The following is a 23,189-nucleotide window of genomic DNA, read 5'->3' as shown; positions in this document are numbered from 1 at the left end:
ATAGATTCGGAAAGTGCAAAGAAAGATGAATGTTTGCCCGGTATTATTTTTCGTTTTTGTTTGTTTTTCTATGTTTTGGAATCAAACTTAGTTAACCTCCCAGTCTTTCCCCGATTTTCTCTTTATCCGCATCGCTCCTCATGTTTCTGTCACAGAAATTAAGTTGAGGAAAAATCACCATATTATTCATGGAACTTTCTCATCTTATGCGTTCTTTTCTTTTTCTTTATTTTTTGTCGTCGCTTCTGTATTGGTGTACAGAAACGTGCTTCATTGTTTTCATGACACCGGCTGAGCTGAATCGGCCAGCAGTCTCTGTGCTTTACGTTCCAGCCGCGATTACAAAGTCAAACGAAGTCTCCAGCTCTATGAGCAGTAGCTTTTGTGCGCTTTTACTTATCCCTGCTTTGTCGTGTGGTGGCATTCATCGGGTATATGGGGAGGATACCGAGCTTCTGGAGGGCTGATTGCATTAGGCGTCTTTGAGGTGCAGCACGAGCAAAAACATTAAAACATCGATACGAAATTTATAGAAGAGCTGGTTCGGAGCCGGCATATGTTTGCTAAAACCGTAGTATACGAGCAAGTTAAGTATACGTGAAAGACTAAATATATTGCGCTGACCCTTTGTCTCTTTCCTATTTTGTGCTAGAGTTTTTTTTTGTTTTTTTAACAGTGATTCGCGTAACTTGATAAACCGCGATCAGGACTTCTCATTGGGTGCAGACTTAAACAAAAAAAAAAACGGGACATAGGGTTTATTCTGCGTAGTTAAATGGAAATTTTTGTTTGCCTACACCAGTTATGTATCGTCGTCGTTCTCAGTGCGGCTGTGTTCGACTGCTTTCGTCGTCGCTGTGTCAAGGAAAGCAGTCGTTACTATATTGGCTGAGACTGGAGTTGTCGTACTTTCATATTTGCGTGGTGTCTTGCGTCATCTTCATAGACAAATAACGCCCTATGAACGTCTCTTTATTGCGCATGTCACAGCAACAGCACCGTTGACTGCGGACATTGAGTGCATCTAAGCAAAAACAGTGCAAAAGAAAAACTAAAAAAATCGTTTTGGAAAAATGACTGTATCCGCTGAAAATTATTTCGAAACCGGAACTTCGCAGTCAGCGAAGTAACTTCGTCAGTTTTTTTTATTATTTTGGGGGGAATTGTAGTAGTAGTAGTAGTAGTAGTAGTAGTAGTAGTAGTAGTAGTAGTAGTAGTAGTAGTAGTAGTAGTAGTAGTAGTAGTAGTATTTTATTTACAGTAAGCCGGATACAGAGCTCACTGCAGGGGCAAAGGGCTAAAGGCGAACAGCCTGACAAAGGCCCTTGTCCCTCCGCAGTCCGTGACAGTGCAAAGCTTAGACATCAGCACTGGCAAACAATATATATATATTCAATACATTGGTTTCAAGCAACCTGCAATTGTAAACACAAAATTCAAACATAAATAGCGGATTGTGGATTTGTGGATTTTCGAGTCGGCTTTCGCAGTATGTGCGGTGCACACAGACCTATAATTGGAACCGAAATGTTTCGAGAGCCGGGTGAGTTCATGATTAAAAGACGTATACTCCGACTTAACACAACAAAGTGTAACAAAAGCTACACAACTGTTGCGCCACCTACGCGGGTGGAATCCTCAGTATGCACTGGTACCAAATCAGTGAAAGTCGCCCAGTCTACTCTCGCGCGTCTCTGTTTACATCATGTAGGGGGCCGCGGTTGTTGTTGCGTGCCGACTTCTCGCGGCGGACGAACCACGACTCGAGAAGCCTTCTCTTGCCCCAAACTTTGTTCTCGAGCCAGCGACGTCGCATTACTGAAGTCGAAGAAATGCGCCGTTGTCCAGCAGTGCTCGACGAGTTTGGTCTTCCCGTTCTATTCACCATCCTATTCACCCTTCGTAACTATAGAGTTTGCAGTATACGTCTGCGTCACATGACGTTATGCATACAGCATGCAGAGGAGAGAGAGAGAGAGAATAAACATTTATTAATAACAAATGCACACTGAGCCTTCTTTGGGTGGTGCCCTCAGTCCAGGGCTCCATTGCCTTGCGCGACCCTGCGAGCCCGCTGGACCAGCTGCTGCTGTTCCTGCCGGCGTAAGCTGAGCAGTGCAGACTCCCAAGAGGAAGGGGTGGGATTGCGAATGGGAGGAACGCACTGTGGGGTGAGCCGCACTTATTCGAGTTCGCATGTTGCGTCCCCTTTCGTAGAAAATAGTGGGTATCCCGTACGAACTTTGCGATCATCCACGTAGAATACAAGCGGGAAAGGGAAAGGGGGGGGGGGGACACTGAGCGCTGCGTGGCGATGCGTCGCGGCGAAGCATTTGGAAGGATGCCGTTGCGAATGAGACAAGAAGCGGAAGCCTGCGTGTGTATAGACTCGTGTCATCATGGTAGCTCTCATTTGTTGTGTCCGCAGAAGCCGTTCAACGGAAGCGATGTGTTTGTACGGCATCTCTTTGCGAGCGTCTCTTTGTACTTCCCTCGGCGATGGTATAACCACGTTTTGCGGAAGCCTTCGTTATGAATGCAGTTGCTAGAAGTCCGGGGAGTTCTACTTTCATGAAGAGCCGCTTATTAACAAAAGTATTTTTGTTAGCTACCATTGAAGATTTGTTCTTGTATTATAGTACTTATTTCTATTTGATGCGTGCTTCAAGGGTCCTGGAGAAGCATGCCGGATTGACAGTCAGTCTATGGCAGCTTGTGGATAACGCTACAAGCGCCTCAAATAATACATTTACTCGCTATTAGGCTGCGCTGAAAGTGCGACGTTATAAGCAAAAAAAGGCCGGCAAAAGACGTCGTCTTTCGAGGACATTCACTACATGGTAATCCTGAATCAGTGTTAACGAATGCTGTGCTTCACTTTGTATGCCTGACTTACATGTGCATTTTTCTCTGTCCACTTGCAGCGGGACTCCGTGTGGCAGCGGCTGCGCAGCCAGCCCGTGTGCCGCGCCTGCCCCGTCTCCCGTGGTTTCCGGTAGCATGAGGTAGCAGGCCAGCGCAGCCCGGCGCCTTCCTCTTCCTTCCCGGTCCCACATTGCCACTGACCCGTGGCAATGCGCAGCGCCGTGCTGCTGCCCAGGCCCACCCGGCGGTGGGTGGTGCTGTGCGCCGCCTGCCTCCTCGCCGCCTTCCTCTGCTACACCTTCCTCGGCTCGTGCCGATCGGGCAACCTGAACTTCACATACGTCCCGCCAGAGGTCGGTGAACCCTTTCATTGTTCCCATTGCTATTGCTTTTTCTTATACGAAAGCTCGACTCGTCTTGAATCACGAACTGACCCAATGGTCCATTTGAAAGGGCCCCGCAACATTTTCCCGGTATGCCCCCAAAACACAGCCGATCGGCTGTCAAAGCTCCAGAGAACACGATAGCGATACATTATAGCACAGCACACAGTGTGGCATTTACAACTAATTCTCATAGTCGAGCTAGAAGTCGCTCGCATTCTTCTCGACAAGTGATACCATATGAGCTCAAACGACCGCGCCATAAACGCAATGTCTGCGGCCATTGGCTAATTTTAGCATCGTGAGCCGCGCAGTTAGCGCGGCCGCCGCGTGCTGCCGCCACGTGCATGCGTGCTCGCTCGTGATCATCCTGAAAGTAAGCTGTATGATAAAAAAAAAATGGTGCCGGATCTGCATGTTACACTCCAAATGTCGTCGAAAGACAGTTGTCTTGCGTTTGGAGGGAGTGAACAAAACGTTTATTCGTGGTTCTGCGCAAGAAAATCGGTGAATGGTATTCTGAAGGCGCTGCGTTAGAGTGCCTCGAGCGTGCAGCGGAGGCAAACAAGTGCATCAAGTCACGTCACACGTGAGACACGAGCTCTATCTGGCAGTTATTTTGAAAAACAAAGCGTGCGGCGCGCGGGCCCGTCTCGGAGGTGATAAGGTGTAGAACGCAAGGTGACGGGTAAGTGCCGCCACCGTGTCGTCTTAGTAAAGCCTCGCAAACCCTGGCCTTTTCGTGCAAGCGTTGCATTGTCAGCGCAGCGTGATAAACGCTACGGTCCTTAGAATTACTTATGTATGCCTTTTCTAGTAAAAAGGCACGCATACAGAATATTGAAGTGTTGTTATGGTGCCTCAAATATGTGCAATAATTGCTCTTTAATTGACAATCGCACAAGTATGAATGCAAAATCTTGAGCAATATTGGTGGGCGCTGTGGATGGGGTCGGCCGTTTGGGGTATTCGTTGGTGCCGTTTGAGGTATCATTAAGGGCGGACAAACAGACAATTGTACAGACAGACAAACAGAAAGACAGACCAAATTTTTTTCGCCGAAGGTCCCCAAGAAAGACTATAGTCTTGAAAAAAAAAGGGGGGGGGGGCCTCAAGGTCATGACGCGCGATGACGGACGGACGTAGCTTCTCGTCTACCTCCACCCGCTCTGGGCAGCTTTCAGCATGCTCGCTGGTACGAAAGGAGAAAAAAAGTGCTTAAACATGACCGGGATTTGGGGACATTAAGGTACCATGATGCGTGCGCCCCCGCTCAGGGTGCTGCCACCTTTTGTACTGCTCCCTCCATCATTGAAATGCCTGCAGCATTTTCGCCAAGATGTAGTGCTCATGTGCCAGCTTTGTTTGGCACGTTTAGCTGAAATTTTAAGTTCCTAGGGGCTACAACCATTCGCGTTAAGCTGGGGGCCACTACGCGTCAGAGCAAAACCTGTATGCAGCGGGAGAGATAATGGATAATGGCCGCCGCAGATGTCTTCACTCTGAGCGGAGGAGCGGGTATTCGAGGCACTCTAGGGGACATGTGCACGTAGCGCCATCTCTCCTCAGCCCCAGGAGTGGCCTGTCATGACTGAACTAGAAATGTGAGAAAAAAAAATATCTCACAAAAAAAGGAAACCTACAGCTATCAAGAATGACTTCTGGTTTTATACAGCAGAGACTTGTTTGAGTATTCTGGCAAATTTTCGGTGTCTCTCTACAAGCTGCGTGGCTTCCCAGAGGGTTTGGTATGTAACGATGTGACCCCATGTGTTTCTTATTTTTTTATAGGTGGTGTTCAATTGCCTTCGGAAACCACACGCTTTGTATCGCGATATTGCTATTTCACCAAATTCTACCTTTCGGTCTCTGTTACATATAACCCGTAGTCGGTTTTGATAAAAAGCTTTTTTTCAAGAGAGATGATTTTTCTCACTTATTATCTACTCAGATATGGCAGGCTGCCGAGAGATGGCGCCATGTTCAGATGTCCTCAATTATGAGGAGTGTCTTCCACAAATCTCTGTTACTCGATGATGACGTTATCGAGTTTTCAAAGCGAAATTTCTCAATCTAAACCATTTCATTATTTTTCTTTAGTGTCCTTTTAAGTGACAAAGTATTTGCTCTGATCTGCCGAGGAAACTTGACAGTAGACGCTGCGAAGTAGGTTATGCTTCATCTTGGGTAACAGCACAAGACAAGCTAGTGAATGCCATGATAACCTTCTTAACTTGGATACGCATGCCGTGATCAAAGAGGCCATGTTGGTGTGATTGGTTAGGTCGAGTATAACACTGAATAAATGTGTCAGCACTAGAAAGGGAAAGTTGATGAACAGACATCTCACATTGAAATGCTCGCGCTGTTCCTCGATGTTGACGTGTAACCGAATCGTTCTAATGTCATTGCAGTAGATGTGTTGGTTGTGAATGTGCAAGTGTTGCAGACTTTTAATGGACTTCGTGTTGTCAAAGCTCGCTGAAGGTGTTCGGGCTTCAGTGAGCTTGAAATAAACTGCTGATAACTATGCTGACTTCAACGATGAGCGCGTTAGCGCTATCACTACCTATAAAGTGAGACATGCCGTGACCATAGCCCTTACTCCAGGGAGAGTTGCAAAAGTGCGTGAATTGACTTTCCGTAACTCGAGGGGATGGCTGTCATCTTTTCTCTCATCACGCAGCGCTTCGTGTGGGGCCGCAACATGGAGAAGATCCACTACGACAGGCACATGCCGCTCATCTTCATCGGCGGCATGCCGCGCAGCGGCACGACGCTCATACGCGTGCTGCTGGACGCGCATCCAGACGTGCGCTGCGGCGAGGAGACGCGCATCATCCCGCGCCTGCTCTCGCTCAAGCAGCAGTGGTCCAAGAGCCCCACCGAGGTGCAGCGGCTCATCGAGGGGGGCATCACCGACGACGTGAGTTCTTTCTTTTTGTCTCTCTTGACGACCTCCGTTTGTTTCCACGAAAAAACGGGGTGCATGAACTTCATTATGTGCAGCGCAGCCAGGCACACTACGTAGTTGCTGTGGAGCACCTTATTTCGAAACCCTATTTCTACATGTGTAGTCAAAATTCACGAAGTCTGAGAAAGCGCTTAAGCCCTCCTAGCAGGCATATGCGCATACTGGGTTCTCAGATTTCCTGCATGTACTGCGCCGTGGAAACATCACATTTGTGCCATTGTACAGGACACGGTTACTGACTTATGGATAATTTAATGCTTCTTATTTTTTCACATAAGATGGTCCAGGAGGCACCGATTGTTCATTTTATGCGTAAACAGCAAATATGAATATTGAATCGAACGCAAATGCCCTGGGCGACTTCGATATGAAGTATACATTCGTGGTGCATGAAAAATGACGGTGAGAGATATGGAAAAGTCTAGTATACTTATTTGTTCGCTTTTCAGAAAAAATTCACTGATTTCTTTTATCTGAAGAATGCACTGTTGTCTTTGATTTATTGAGCAGCAGCACACCTAGAAATGAAGTTCACATCTGTTGGTCCATTTGAGCTGAACCTGCCAACTTCCACAAGGATAGCGATGCTTCGGGCGAGTTTATTGAACACCATTTAGCTCGTCCAAAGTTCTTCCTTCGCCTGTCGTGTTAGAGTGCTTGAAATGTCCCAGGGGGACTGACTTCTACTGTTTCTGTGTGGAAGGTTTTAATGTAATGGCCCATTCTACCATCGTAAACTAATTTCTTGTGTGCTCTAATGTTTGTATACCTGGATACGACATAACCCTCTTCATGACTCCTCTGTGAGTTACGGAGTCCTGCCTTTAGAGAAAAGCTGATGTATACGTCTTCTTCTGAATAATAGACGAATTGAGTTAGAGATGAAACCACGTCCTTGCTCTCTGCCCGTTTGTACGCAGGTTATGGATGCTGCCATGACGGCTTTTATCCTGGAGGTAATTGTGAGGCATGGCAAGCCTGCGCCGCGGCTCTGCAACAAGGACCCGTTCACGCTGCGCGCCGCCGTTTACCTGCACAAGCTGTTCCCGCAGGCTAAGTTCCTGCTCATGATACGTGACGGCCGGGCGGTCGTCCACTCCATCATCACGCGAAAGGTACGTGCCGGCCACGTTTTCCTGCTTTTGTTATGTTATTAGGCTTACGAAAGGGGCCAGGGGCTGTGTTCCAGTTCTAGACAGCATCGTAGACAATCTACGCTGACAGCTAAGCAGACAGCATCGAGCCCATGTTATCCGAGAAATTACGGCTGCTACGCAATGAGGCGCCACCTCGCTTCAAGAAGAAAAAGCTAAGATGAAGAAACTTAGCTGTCATTTTTTAGCTCATGTCGTGTTATAATCTAAGAAAAATTTGAACGTTACTCACATTGAAGGTTTGGAGAAAAGTGTTTGTGTGCCAACGACTATTCTGGCAAGATCCGAACTATCGGAGCAATTCGCTGAGCCAACATCTTGTTTAGACAGCAAAGTAGCTTGCATCATATTTGTCTATGATGTCTCGCATTTGTCTACGATTGAAGCTGTTTATTTTTCCGGCTACGTGGGAATTTAAATGGTACTTAAGATGGCCGCTCTTAACTTAGTTGTCTTTTTAGCCGTCTATGGTGAGTATTGGAACACACCCAGGGGCGTGAAACCTTAACTTAAGCTCACTTCACGTTTGCAAAAGAGGTGGTGTTTGATTCACAAGTTTCTTTGCGCGTTCGAACATACTTGGCAGAGATCTTTGTGTGGTGCCGTTTTCGAGTTCTATGCGTGTATGCGCGTACGTGCTTGTTTTTGTGATTGTGTGTGTGCGTGGGCTGAAAAAATTTCTATTCATTCGTTTCAATTGCACTGTCTCAAAGGCAGAATGCACAAACCTGTGCCCGGACTTGTTACAACTAAAGTACACTCTGGTAAAAAAGATGCTTCGCCGCATTAAATATAGCCGTACAGCGAAGCTCGCTTGCCGATGAACCAAATTTCAGCACTGGCCTAGTTTATCGTCTGGTAGTGGACTACATTGTGTTGATTGAAATGCTCTGTTGTACTGTGAAATGTTGAAGAACTCTTTCTGGTGAAAATAAGCCACCAGCAAAAGCCTGTTATCCATTCCTGCTTTGCGCTTCACTGTAATAATAGAAGTGAATTACTGCACTGAGAGTAGCCTAAAGTGCTAGACACATGGTGCGATTCGGCGTCTGATCTCATGTTCGACTCCCCACGTGGTGTACGATGATTCGAGATACACGCAGTGGGCGACCGATCAGCTTGAGGCACTGTTAATATCCGGTGCCTTGGCATGCACGTTCGCAACACATAGTGCCTGCCCGCTTGATAGAGTAAAATCACACTTGTGCTACCCTGCTTCATTATATATGATTGTCACTAAAGCTACACCTTCGTGAGTGACAGACATCGTAACAGTCCGCATGGCTCCAAGTGTAGGCATAGCCAGCATACGCTGTCGCTAGCGTTCGCATTCAAACGCACCCTCATCATAGAGCGCTTACTTTTGCCAGCGTGATTAAGACTTGCACTTTCATGTAACACGTTTAAATATGCAGTTGGCTTTCTCGGCCTCCTCAACATCAATACCAAAAAAAGAAGTGAAGCGAGCCGGTTCGCTGAGACGGCTGGTGCCACAGTTTACTTGTGCAGAGGCCTTCCGTCGCGGCTGGACATTTTGTTAGTGTTTCGAAAATGGTCGTTGCCTTGCACAAATGGCAGACTTCTAACGTCACTTTATTTAGTCATAAATTTTTACATGTCAGAAGCAATGTTTAGCCAATGTTTGCATGCCGCCATCAACTGTGATATCGGCAAATGCCAGTGTGATTGGTGCCACCGGAGCGGTGACAAATGCACCAGCGACACGGATGCCACCAGAGGCGTGACATCAGATGGCTCTCGCGCTGACATTGGCTGTGGCCTTCAGACCGACGTGGCAGCCGTGTGGCTGCATTCAGCAAGTATTATGACCTCGCGGCGTGCAAATCGCCTTCAAATTCTGTTGGAAGATAATGAACGCGGCTGTTGGCCCTTGCAGCCGTACATCGATGCCCATTCGTATTCGTACTGTTTCCAGCACTTACCAGGGAAGCACGCTTACTGGCCAATTGAGCTCTCCAGCGCAAACTTGTTCTATGCTCTTTTTGGGAACTCTGTTGATTTAAAGTAGATGTTTTGTCGCACAAAAATTACCCTAACTGTGAAGCACACTCGCCAGGGAGTATAGCTCTCCAGCACAAGCCCTTCTTACTCTTGTTGTGGGCAAGTGACGTCATTCATTGGTGGATTCGGAGTGACCCACGAACTCTGTGCCGGAGCACTCCACTCTGGCAGAGGGCAACAAAAGGGAGTCCACCAATGGAGCACACGTGCTCCTTCTTGAGCAAATCGCAGGGTGAGAATGGAATGCGATGTCCGCGTCTCTCTTCTTGCTTGAGTGGGCATGCTGAACACAGCGACACAATGATAGCAAAACGTGATCTCCGAAGTGAGGCGAGCGATGTTCGTTGGCGCGCCCAAGCGTAGCACTGTTTGAAGGCACATGACGCGTGTGACTTCCGGTTGAATCCGCCGATTTTCGCGGAGCACAAAAAGTTGCTCCGTGGAGTGGATCTCGTGGCGGGTCTGTTCCAGATCTGTCAATGGAACATACAGAGAGCACCCTCAATCCTCCAATGGAATTGACTTGCTCCGCATGGAGCAGAAGAAAGTATTACCGGAAGTGTTCCGAATGTGCCAATGCATAACACCACAAGTTCTGTTAAATGAGATGCTTTCCCGCAACAAACGTAGCCTGACAGTGAAGCACGCTTGCCGGGAAGTATAGCGTTCATGCACAAGCGTGTTGGTTGCTCTTGTGGACTAAGTTGTGTTAAGTAACATGCTTTCCCGCAACAAGAATTGTCTGACAGTGAAGCAAGCTTGCGGGGGAGTATATCTCTTCAGCACAAGCTCGTTGGTAACACTTGTAGACTAAGTTGTGCTAAGTAATATGCTTTTCCGCAACAAGAGTTTTCTGACAGTGAAGTACGCTTGCCGTGGAGTATAGCTTTCCGGCACAACCTTGTTGGTTACTCTTGTTGTAGACTAACTTGTGTCAAGTAAGATGCTTTGCTGCCACAAGGGTAGCCTGACAGTCAAGCACGCTTGCCGGAGAGTATAGCTCTCCAGCACAAGCCCGTTGGTTACGCTTGTTGTGGACTAAGATGCGTTAAGTGAGATGCTTTTCCGCAACAAGAGTAGCCTGACGGTGAAGCACACTTGCCGGCGAGTATAGCTTTCTAGCACAAGCTCGTTGGTTGCTCTTGTTGTGGACTAAGTTGTGTTAAGGGAGATGCTATCTCGCAACAAGAGTATCCTGACAGTGAAGCACGCTTGTCAGGGAGTATAGCTTTCCAGCACAAGCCCGTTGGTTATTCCTCTTGTAGACTAGCTTGTGTTATGTAATATGCTTTCCCGCAACAAAAGTAGCCTGACAGTGAAGCACACTTGCCGGGGAGTATAGTTCTCCAGCACAAGCTCGTTGGTTACTCTTGTTGTGGACAAAGTTGTGTTAAGTGAAATGCTTTGCCATAACGAAAGTAACCTGACAGGAAAGGATACTTACTGGCAAGTTTAGTTTTTTAGCATGATCACTTTAGGCAATCCTTCAGTAGACCAAAGGTACTCTGCCGCAGTAAAAATAGCCCGAGGGTGAAGCAAGTTTCCCATCAATATTAGCCGCCACCAGAAATCTGGTTGTTGGATCTGTGTCGAAAGCTTGATGGTGTCAGCAGTGCTCGGGACATGTGGCCAGAGCAAGGACTCTTCGTGAAATTTGTGAAACCGCTCACACAAACGCGCACGGCATTCCCCGTGCATCGGGACGAGGTGTTGGTTCGACGGGCATTCAAAAAAAAAAGAAAGAAAAACGATTTTTTGAGCCGACGACGCATAGAAATGCATCAAAGAGAAAGAAAGCTGAAGAGCGAACGGCAGAGGACGCATAACAACAAGCTCCGGCTACGAACAAACTTTTCGACCCCTTGTACCCACTGTCTATACCTCTTTTAAATTTGTTTTTGTGTGCTTTCGTGTAATGTATAGCAAATTTGTATTGTATTGAGCAGGATCTTATTGTGCATCTGAAATCAGTTCGATTGTGAACTTATTCATTTATAGCGACTGAACCTGTTTTTTTACGCACACTATGCTAAGTTTGATGTCCTACCCACATGCCCACTCTAGCTGAAATTACGTTGAACATTGAGGAACTTAAAATTGTCATCTGAGTTTTAGATTGAGTTAATTTTTCTTTACGCTTAATCAAGGCTACATGGACACTCAGCAAACACTAATATGGAGAAGCATGGCAGGGTCGAAGACTTTCCCACGGAAACAGCAACAGACTTCTCAAAGATCTGAATATGAACTTGTTAAGAATTCAGCATAATTGGATAGATTGAAATCAGCATCATATTTGATTCACCATACTATGTCCTGTACGCCACAGGCTCTAATCATCTTGCTGTGACATGAATATTGCTTATGCACTCGCCTTCCTCATGGGTGCAGGTGACGATCACAGGCTATGACCTGTCCGACTACCGGCAGTGTCTGAAGCGCTGGAACGCCGCTATGTATTCCATGTACAACCAGTGCCAGCAGCTGGGGCCCAGCATATGCATGCCCGTGTACTATGAACAGCTGGTGTTGCACCCCAAGCCCTGGCTGCAGCGCATTCTTGCTTTCCTTGACGTGCCGTGGAATGATTCTGTGTTGCACCACGAGCAGATCATCAACCAGTCGGGCATATCACTCTCCAAGTAAGTTATTCCTGATGAAGCTGCTCCATTTGATAGTACTTTGTTCCTCACACTACATCACAGAAACAGAACACAGAGGCGTAGTTTTGTCATTTCCCTGTGGAAACAAGGATGGGGTCACAAGAGTAGCCACATGGAAGCCGATTTTGTGTAGCTGTGCTTTGCAAGAGTAACATAAATAGACGAGTAATTGTTTGAATCAGAATTAAGAAATTAATTTATGCAATATTCAGAACCAAATGCCAGTCATTAAACCTCCTAATTAAAGAACACTAAAGGGAAAACCTTTCTTCTTGTATTTTTAGATTACTCTTACATAATAGGAAAAACGCCCTGCTTACTGCAAGAAGGTGCTTGATAAGTGAACATGCACAAAAAAGAAAATGTAGGTGGCGATGCCACTTTGAAGTTCTCGCACTAGTCACCGTGGTGTCATTTATTTTGATCGTGTCTACTATTACTATTGGCTGTGATATTCAGCTATAGGTGGCAGTATCATCGCTGCATTACTGCGTATAGGTCGCCCGTGTGGTGTACAGAAGTGTAGAGGCCTGCTGTTCCTATATTGTCATTCTGTGCACTGTAGTGGTTAAAACCGTTTCAATTTCCAAGGAGAGGTATTGTTCAGTTCTGCGATGCCACACAGGTTGTACAAAGCCAGAGGTAAGCTTTCATTCTTATCTGGCAACACACGACATCACCGAGTATGTGCAGATACAAATCCAGAGGTGAGCTTTCATTCTTATCTGGCAACACACTGGCAACACACGACATTGCCGAGAATGTGCAGATACACACCCAGGCACGCAAATAACAGAAATAAAAGATTTTCATGAAGCAGGTGCCACATAAAGGAAGAACTTAATATTGAAGAGCTCATTTTTATTGTTAGACACAATACTAATGAAAATATCTGTGAGTTCCTATGAATATTGTTTCTACCACATAGCTAAGCGATTCGTTTCATAATGCTTAATTTTTCAAGGTCTTAAGTTCCTAAGATGTCCTACTGCTGTGTATTTTGACTAGCAATAAAATTGAGTATTGAGAATGTGTTTGTCACTCTAAAAAATTAGTTGTGAAGTAACTGTGCATGCCATTTCTTACTGCCTTCTTAATTCTTGTTAATTATTTGTAAATAACCTTCACAGTACATTTTGCGCTGCATCAACTAACCACTCATTTCTGTGCCTTTTTTTTCTTGCTCAGGAGTTAATTAATTTTTGCCAATAATGTATGCAACAGTGTGTCCAGCATTATTATTAGCAGCGAAACTCTTGGAGTCATGCACTCTTTTTTTTTTCTTTGTGCAGCTTGTTAAGTTTCCGACTAGCACTGAAAACTGCTCTAATAACACACTGTATTGTGGATGAGCTATATTCATCCTGACCTTGCCTATAGCATCGCGTATCTATTCAGTTCAAGGGATTGACATGAGCCGTTTACATTAGATGTTCACCAATAAAACTGAAACCTTGTGAAAATACATGTGAGCAGGCTTTGAATAAATTAACTGAGCGCTTTTAACTTTCTGTGATAACTTTCTTTCGGTTATAGTATAATATAGTTGGCAATCAATGCTTTCGTTCATGCTCAACAAAAACATTCCACAGTCATCACACACTCTACTGAGCTCGAGAAAAGTGTAAAAGTAAAGAGAGGTGAAAATATAGAAAATATATTATGCATTTTGCTTTTTCTTTCTTTCGGTGATGTACCAACTAGCTGGAGCTTGTAGGCTGTTGTTGACAGACAGGAATCATGCTGACTAACATTAATTCGGGTCTTTGAGAACTTGTAGTGACTACCACAGACCTGTCCACCATGTTGTAATGCTTGCTACTGATGATTTTCTCCTGTGCAGGCTCGAGCGTTCCACGGACCAGGTGATCAAGCCAATCAACTTGGAGGCGCTGAGCAAGTGGGTCGGCCAGATTCCCGAAGATGTTGTGCGCGACATGGCCAAAGTGGCACCCATGCTGTCCGAGTTGGGCTACGACCCGATGGCCAACCCTCCAAACTACGGTCGACCCGACTCATTCGTGCTCAATAACACGCTTCAGATCAAGCGCGAGACAGCCGAATGGCGCGCTCGAGAGCTGGAGCTGGCTCAGCATCGCGATGCTATTCGTCGTGGTGCCATTAGACGCAAGGTTGAAGAAGACGCTTTTATTAGGACACCCACACCTTAGGAAAAGAAACTTGTGCGTGACTTTAAAAGACTTGAAACTGTGTGACTCCCGTGAGCGTTTCTGTCTTGGAAAACGACAGTCCCGTCATTTTTGTAAAAAAAAAGAAAGACGAAAAGACTCTGAGCACGCAGCCACCTTCTCCAGTCACTTTAGTGCAAGTCGCGTCTGGCTGGCAGCTTTACTTTATGCCAAATGGTCGAATGTACAAGAAGTCAGGTGTTCTTTCATAGCAGCTTTTTTCTCAAATATTACCTCATAAGCTTGTTGTTTTTTTAATATTGGATATAAACATGAGTTTAAGCTTTTCCAAGCTTGCTTTGCAGACAGGTCTGTCAAATGGGTCTCGGGATGAGAAAAATGCGCATTGTGTGAGATCTTTTGAATGTCTTTAGCCCGTTTGCATGCATTAATTTGTTCTTTAATGGATCTTGAATATATCCAACTGAATTCACATGGTGTCATTAGACAAGCTGTTGCTTTGTAGTAACTTGTTTAACAGATTACACTTGAACATGAGTGTAAACCAGCTTCATGCTGTGTATTGTAATTCTTCATTTACAAAGTACAGTTTAACTTTTTAAACTTGGAAAGAAGGAAACAAATACAGATTGGTTCCCTAGCAACATGCAATGTTGCCACAACATTGAAGCAACTTTCTGAATGTTGCATCAGCGATGCATCTACATTTGGTGCTGCAAGGGTTACTCTACTAGCTTGTCTGCTTTGTTTAAAAGCAGCTACATCATCTTTGATCTGTGACACATATAGCTGGCCAATCTTGCTTTGTTTTTGCTTCAGTTTTCTTGAGCAGCTTCGAACTGTGTCAGTCATTTGTCGAAAATGTAGACACGATGCTGAAGGCAATGTTCGGATGCTGTGTCATCACCCTCACACTGTGGTAATGGTGTAACTGAAACAGTGCTAGGATCTGGTGCGAAGCTTTTCAGCTTTGTGACTGCATTACCCATTTGCTGAACACAGTTGGATCATGTCCACAATGAAAAGAGTTCCACAATGTGCATATCTCGATCTGAGCACACATCATTCATTAAAATTTCTTTTTGCTCATGAAAAGGTGCATTTAAATCGCAAACCTCAAAAGTTTGTGTATCTTACTGTCTCTTATAATACATTTACTAATCTGGAGAATCTCATTTTTTAGTTATTTTGCACATTAATTGCTGTGCAGCTTGCACATTTTTGAAAACTTAGAAGCTTTATATTCATACCGAAAATTGGTACCAGTACTTTGGTTTTATCATTCGTCACATTTATAGCATTGCAGCTTGTAACTATATAGTAATGCACTGTGCACGGTGTAAGCATTAAATTTAATGCAAACTGACTTGTAAGTTTTCTCGTCAGACTATTATTTTTGAAGTCAATAACAAAAAAAGCTGTTTTACGCATATAACTGAGAGTTTTGTAGAAAGCTTATTGTACAGGAAATATCTGAACACATACTTCAAGCCCAGTTGTGCAAACATGAAAAAAGCGATACTGGCTTATATAAAGTACCTCTCTTCATCATATGAAATTTTTTTCACGCATTAATGTCAAGGCAACTAATCTTGAAAATTGGCCTTTCAGCTGTGTTATCACAATCTAATTAACTGAAAGGAGTCAGTCTGGCATACGCCCGATCAAGTTAATATTAGTACAGCTGTTCATTTGCATTCTTCTGTACAAAAAATGATTTTTTGATAGCTTAGGCTACACTTTTATGCCAAACCACTTCATATTTACAGTTTTAAATAGCAATGAATTGGAGGCGTTTAAGCACTCTGTAATTGCCTTGCAGTCTGTCTGCACAGCAGTTGACACTCATTATTTAAGAAACCACTGGCAAACAAAGGGTGGTTGTGTCTATTGAGTCAACAAGAAAATAAGTCTAATTTCTTCCTTCTTGAAAATCGCTATGCTATAATTGTGCCATCACACACGGTTTCACAGCGCATTTCTGTCTCAGCGGAAAGTCAGAGCTTATGACCCGAATCAAGCATCTCTCCAAACACGTGTGATAGAGCCTTACTATGTAAATAGTGGTGTAAATCAAAAGGTATGCATGATACAGTGCAGCTGTCCTATTGGTGTGCTTGTCCGAGCCCGTTAGTATTTCTTTGTTATTCCTCTTCGCTTTCCTTATGTGCTGGTTTTTTTATGCTGTTTGCTGAACCATTGTTTCCTTTTTTTTTATCAACGTTATCAGTTCTATCTTCGCTCAGGAGTCTTTGCCTTTTATTGACACACTTGTAGCTGTGGACAGGGCATTCTCTATGGGCATATACAACAAACACTCCATTCTCCTGGGCAGTGTTGTCATGTGTCCCAATGTAGGCACAAATTCTGATTGTCATTACGCCCTAGAAGGAAGTTACGTGTGAACGTACGTTTTGTTCAGGTATGAAACGCTGACATTATTGAGCCAATAATGACCTTTTGCGGTCATATTGGATAAAGCGACATCATTCCATTTTGCTGGGCTTATGTCCCTGAGCTCTTTTTTTCTGCTCATGTTTCAGTATGAAAATAGGCTCAAACATGTTCCTTTCGCAAAGACTGTGATTTCCTATGTACCTTCCTGCCACGTTGTTGGTAACTCTGTTCTTGGCCTGATGACAGTTCTTGACACTCATGTTCTTTTTTCTTCTTGTTTTTTAAGGAAAGATGCTCTTTTCATTTTTTTTTTGTCACCCCTCTGCATTTCCTTGCTCACTCCAAAGATGTTTGGGAACGTGATGCGCACTTTTAGAAAGAGATGTGCACAAGTTTTTTATACACCGAAGGCGAGATGAAGTAGTGTGTAGTGTTTATGCATGTATATAAATATGTGCGTAGAAAGGCAGGATGTCATCATCTATTGGCCTTTGCTATTGTTCAAGAATGATGAATGCAAAATATTGTTTCTTTTTCTATCTTCTGGATGAAGGCATTGTCCATTGCTTTCAGAAGCTGTAAGACTTGATTTTGATGTTTTCTGGCAAATGTGCCAGACCTCTTGGAAATGGTGGTGGGCCAACTGGCGAAAAATTATTGTGTGCAGCTTGGACTGTGGTTGTACGAAAATTTGCGCGGATGGTTGGGTGTATTATATCAGGGTGTGAGCCCCCTTTTTTTTTGTCTTGTACATGCTCTTTTTCTGAAAAGCAGTACTAGCTTCTGGGTAAAAGTTAATGCTGGTGAATGGAACCGTTGTGTGAAGTGTTGTTTACAAAAAAAATTTCAATGAAAGCTAGAAAAAAAAAGTGAAAGCATAAAGATAAAACATGGAACTAGGATGTCTGAAGTGGTGCTTAGATTTAGCACATTGTGTTTGTACTTGTGGCTGTGCTGCTGCCTGGGTGTTTTGAACCGCTCGGGCTGTTTCGAGATGCATACTAAGTATGCCTATGGTACGGTTACTGAAGTGCTTAGAATGTTACATGAAAACAAAAAAATGTGTTTTTAAAGATGCCTGAAGTGGATGTTGTTTATAGCTCTACCAATCTACTGAGTGAACGTAGGCTGAATACGATGTACCTCAGTGTTTGAGCGGGACATTTCAGCTAAATGTGGTTTAGCTATAAGGAGAGATGCTGCATAGAGAAGCTGTGTACATTCAAAGTACAGAATTTCTAGTAGTTTGCAAAGGACGGTGTAGATCTTGTTACACCTGAAAGCATTGAGGTGTAGTATTTGTTCTCAAGTGCGTGCTTGTGCAAAGTTTTACAATTTTTCGTCATGTGCAAAACTGTTGTGTAGATGTTGTTGCACACTCTTTTTGTTTATTTTCACCACTTTACCGGTGCTTCAGTGCACATATTTAGATATTTGATGTCGTTAGATTGCATTTTTTCAAAAAACTTTTCTTTTGTATGTGGGCTGCTACAATTCACTTTTTCTGCAAGAGCTAACTTGGTTATTGCTAACTACTTGTTAAACCGTAGGTAATAGTATAGCTGATTTTTCCGGGTGGCATATGTGAAAAACACTTGCTACAGGCTAGCATCTTTTACCTTCTGTGAAATGGCCTATTCAGATGCAAGTTTGCAGCCTCTCTATGCTATTCACTGCATCTGTAAATGCATCCAGAGATATCAACGCCACCTGTTCAGAGGAAGAAGTGAATCGTTTGTTTCTTTTTTCTTTTTATTAGAGGTGGGGTCGGACGATCTTTGTCTACAAAAGTGAAGACGTAAGATATTAGGAGATGGAGTCTCAAGTACTTGTATTTCTCTGTATTTTTTTTTTCATTCTCAAAGTGCGAAAAAGTATCTGTTTCCAGTTACGGACACAAGCAAGTGCCTTTGTTCCGCCAATCCACATATCGTGTGTGCCAACACTTCCTAAAAGTATCGTGTGACTTTGACAATACAGCTGTGCTCTCCATGTATTGTCCTCCATGGCGCTGAAAGTCTGGCTGGAAGTGGGGTTCTCCTAGAGAGCCCAACACTTCGGGATTGGATTATTGCCATATAGCATTGCAGATCAACCATTCCTGTGATGGAGGCCCACTGCTTTATAGGCATTCACAGTTCTAAAATAATGAAAGCTTGAACTTGTCCTCAAAGGGGCACTAGTATCTTCAAGCAATGTTGTAATGTTTTATGCTCTGATAAGCAAAAGTAAGCAACACTTCAGCCTTAGTTTTATGCTGCTCTATTTAATGACTGGAAGCTCATCTGTTGCGCGGTGCTTCAAAACATTTTTCATAAATCACAGCGCAACATAGATTTGAGAAGAGCCGTCATGGCAATCTCACACTAACATTTTCACACTCTAATTAAGTCACGCACTACCTGATCACGCACTGTGCTGTTTTCTGCGTGATGATCCTGGTGTTGTCAGCACTGACATAGAAAAATGAGACTGTCTTTAATATCTGCTTTTGTTGACCTTAGAACATCTCTTCAAGTATGTCTTGCAGTGCGAGCAACAATATTTACTTAGTGTGTGCGCCACATTTTCATGTTGCCAGTACTGTTGGGATATTTATCAATCAATGGCCGTGGTACGATTGAAGTATGTGAGCACGGTTCTAAGCAGTCGGACCCCTAGCCAGCCAGACTTTATGCAACATGGATAACAACTTCATAGAACAGGCGCAACACTGAGTGTTGACATTGCTCTAATGTACGCCAGCACAGGGCTGATTGCTTCATTCGCTTCTTCCTTTCGAATGTGCCAGTAATGCTGTGTTGTGCACAACACTTGTTGATATTTGATGAGGAGCCGTGAACTATAGAACACAAACACGCAATCAATTGCGGGTTTCTGCAGCTGTCGCACTCTCAGCACTGCATTTGTCGCCAGGGTACTCTCTGCACAGTGTTCATAGTGTAACGATGATAGCAGCATCTAAGGAGCTGTTGTTTCTTGAAATTTGACTTTACTGAACATTACTGCACTTGCAATCATGCGCACAATTGACTGTCTGCTCATCTTTTTTTCCCCCAATTAGGTGTTATTCGAGCAGTGCCCCTGTGTTCTCTTTTCTTATTATGATCTAGCAAGCTCATTATTATAAGCTTATCTGCTGGCTGTGTTCCAAATGCTTTATTTTGTCCACATTTAGTGCCCAAATTTGGTCAGAAGTGTTTATTCTTCGGCCCAAACTCTTTTATGTAATAGCTCTTGAATAGCCTGCTAAGTGTTTCTCCCTGGCTGCACTGTTTGACCTCTGGGACCAACAATATGCAGTCGTCATCCTGTTCCATTCTTTCTCAAAACAGCGAAATCTCCCCAGTAAAGCTTTTCGACAGTCAAAATAAAACTGCCCATTCTGGGAACCATATTACATAAAAACATATTGCTGACACCCTGACGTTGCTGGACGTAACATCATACTGCTTGCTTTTATAGCAATCAGACTGTGGTTATAACTCATAAACACTTTATTTATTTTGTACTGCACTGTAAGCTCTTCAAATACATGGTCATGCTCTGTTGCAAATTAGTTCTTTTGTATGTATATGCTAGTGAGAAATTATAGGACAGTGATGTCAGTGTTTTAGTACAGTAATTCGGTCTTTTTCAAAGCATAAATTTGTAGTTACTCAAACCCCGAGCTCTAGTGCAGCGCCGCCTGTAAGTCATAGAAAACGAGTGTGTCGGTCAAGTACGTACACTTTGGAATTATTGACTCGTGTGTGCAACATTTTTCGTCCTTGATTTTTGTAACATTTCACTCTTATGACAGCGTCCTCCTGAATGGTAGACAATGTTGAGAGCATTGCAGATTCATCAAGCAATGTAAAATGGTGGCGAATCCAAAGAACGAGACTCTTCTTTAACATATGACAGTTGAATGCAGGTGTCAATATTTATGCTGCTGTATGCCATGTTTTCTTACCTGTGTAATTCAGGATGAATTCTGAGGAACCTTAAGTTTGTTTTCTTGTAGTAGTGCTCGGTGTTCACTGTTGCATTTGATGTTGTTAGTATTTTAGTGCCTTCTGCAAAGACTCCATATGTAAAATAAAGTAAAGTATCTACTCTAATCACCAATGCAGATAGTTAACACATTGTGTAAATGCTGCATTGTTTTAATGAGAGCCCATTGGTAACCTTTTTCAATTACTCTTCATTAAAAAATTCACTCCGACTTAACACAACAAAGTGTAACAAAAACTACACAGATGTGTCATCAAGTATGCAGGTGGCATCCTCGTCAGTATGCCAGTGCATACTGAGGATGCCACTCGCATAGGTGGCGAAATGTCGGTGTAATTTTTGGTATATTTTGTTGTGTTGAGTGGGAGTATATTTTTTAAACATGAACTCACCAGCTTTGGATCAGTTTTGCAGTTATTTTTATACAAGTGCATGTATTTAACTATTATTCAGATAGCAAAACTGATTTATTTGGTGCACGGAGAAGATGGGAATCGGTCAACAGGAGGCTGGTGGTGTACAGCGCAGCTTGCTGAGAGAACTTTTTTTTTGTCTGCAGCTAAACAGATTGGCACCCATTTTACATGCCATATTATAATATATACAAACATAAGCGTATATATTTTGTTGATCGTGATGTGGAGTAATTTATTGAAGAAAAGAAAATGGCGACGTCCACGCACCTCTCTGTGTCTGTGTCATTTATTGGAGTGAAAGCTCCAATGGACCTTTTAATCACCTTCCACGAAATTGCCTCTCACTACTGAAACGACAGAAGCCAATATGCTTTACCACATGCAAAGCTCGATCGCCCGCAAGAGGTAGCCTTTCACTTACAAACAAGATCGTACCCATCACGTGGCCAACTCGGCCGTTACAATGGGGGCATAAATCCACAATGTCCGGACTACACAGAAGTGTACTGTTCACTCGAGCACATGCTCTGGCAATGTTCCGCGTTACCTCGGGTATCTTTCACCAGTGAATCCAACTGGAAAGAGGCACTCAGGAGCCCCAAGCTCCAACACCCAACCAAAGGCAGTCCAATGGGCTTAAGAACTGGCGGAATTCCACCACGTTCCTGCCCTGACTCTGGAATCTCCTACAGTAGTGGCTGCTAGGATGGCCTCTGTGAACGCCCTGGTGGCTTAAGCTCTTCAGGACCTTTTAATAAAGTTCTTGACTGACTGATTGATTGACACAAAGAAGTAATAAAAAGAAAGATCAGAGAGCTAGGCAGAAAGAAGAACAAAAAGTAGGCAAGAAATATAGAGGAAAGGGAAGGAATATAGAGGAAAATAAAGAAGAAACGAATGAAATAGAAAGAAACGGAGACAAGAAAGCTAAAAGAGAAAGAAAAAAAAATACAAGAAACGTGGATAGGTCGCCCAGCTCTGCTGTTGTCGAGGCTTGGCACCACAAGTGTAAAGCTGCTTTAATGTTTCTTTCTTTTTTCGTTCAACAACACATCCTTCTACCAGGACAACTTGCATGGTCCTTTCGAATGCATTGATCGCAAACTGAAAGGTGTAGTGCACTTCTACTTTATTAAAAGGGTGTGAGTGTTTCTGTACATCCTCAACTATTCGTGCAAGTAAGTGACGAGCTTGCTAGTAAAATTATGCTACTACTACGATGATTGCTATGCAACTACTTATACGATTACATTGACTACTTTGGCACCTTCCGTGACGTTTTGCCGACGCCACAGGCAATGTCTGCTAGTTAAAATCAATCTATGAGGTATACATCGCTCGCGGGATCGTTCAAAGAGAATGAGCCAGCGGATATGAAACATCAACTGATTTCAGACGAGTGAAACGCCATGAAAAAATGGTGCCATTCCTTACCGCTTCGACTGAGCTCTAGCGTAGTGATCACGTGTTTGGCTGATACTCTTTTATTTTTATTTATGTTTTCCTTTCAATCACAATACTCTTACACTCTCTCGTAACTTCATTCCTCAATGCAAAGGAAGCTGCAAAAGCACACATGAAAAGCATGTGCTCTATACCCCGGGTATCCGGCGCGTCGCTTGCTTTACACGACGTGTCCATGGTGGAATTCCAACTGTCCTTCGAGATGCTAAGCCTTGGTTCCTTTTTTCTATTTTTTTGCACAGAGTGAAAAAAAAGAGTGAAAGGGGGAGAGTGGGCTTCGATGTCATCACGTGACTATCCATTCTGCCTTTCTTTTCATTACTCCAAGCTAGCGTGGTTTTGACGTCGCTTTATAGTCTAGCGCTGCTCGTTTGCTTCGGTCAGCCACTGCCGCAGAGAAGCGATCTGTGCCACGACGCTCTCCTTTGCGGTTCCACCGGTCCCCTTGTATTGTTCCACAGAGTGTTCATAGTTCCACAGCTCGGCCAAATCGTCTTCAAAGAGTTCCCTGCAAAGTCCAGTGAAGTGCACGACTGTCACATGCATACACCGCCACTGCAGGTAAACCTTGCAAAAGCTGCCCTTTACGGTAATTTTAGGCCGATTCAGAGGAAACGTAGTTGACGTACAATTATTGTGTCGGGCATGCTGGTTCACACCAAAGAGAAAACTACACGAAATTTTAGTGGCGGTTTCGGAGCCACA

General features: G+C 43.9%; 2 protein-coding genes across 2 annotated transcripts in view; one reads left to right on the top strand and one right to left on the bottom strand.

Annotated features, from left to right (window-relative positions):
• The first annotated feature begins 3,074 nt into the window (after nucleotides 1-3,074).
• On the top strand, nucleotides 3,075-21,286 carry Tpst (tyrosylprotein sulfotransferase). Its single transcript, XM_037424138.2, has 5 exons — nucleotides 3,075-3,218; nucleotides 5,935-6,174; nucleotides 7,143-7,337; nucleotides 11,790-12,040; nucleotides 13,905-21,286. The coding sequence occupies exons 1-5, from the start codon at nucleotides 3,075-3,077 to the stop codon at nucleotides 14,230-14,232; spliced, it is 1,158 nt and encodes a 385-aa protein (XP_037280035.1). The 3' UTR covers nucleotides 14,233-21,286.
• The window catches only part of Argl (Argininosuccinate lyase), a 39,803-nt gene continuing 34,685 nt past the window's right edge, over nucleotides 18,072-23,189 (bottom strand). Inside the window, exon 17 of the mRNA XM_075889895.1 lies at nucleotides 18,072-22,992. Coding sequence (XP_075746010.1) covers nucleotides 22,842-22,992 — 151 coding nt within the window. The 3' untranslated portion in view covers nucleotides 18,072-22,841. The remainder of the gene's footprint in view (nucleotides 22,993-23,189) is intronic.

The sequence above is a fragment of the Rhipicephalus microplus genome, chromosome 3, assembly GCF_043290135.1.
Source record: "Rhipicephalus microplus isolate Deutch F79 chromosome 3, USDA_Rmic, whole genome shotgun sequence".
Taxonomy (NCBI): Eukaryota; Metazoa; Arthropoda; class Arachnida; order Ixodida; family Ixodidae; genus Rhipicephalus; species Rhipicephalus microplus.
Note: the sequence above shows the minus strand (reverse complement) of the source record. Positions and strands in the feature narration are given on the sequence as shown.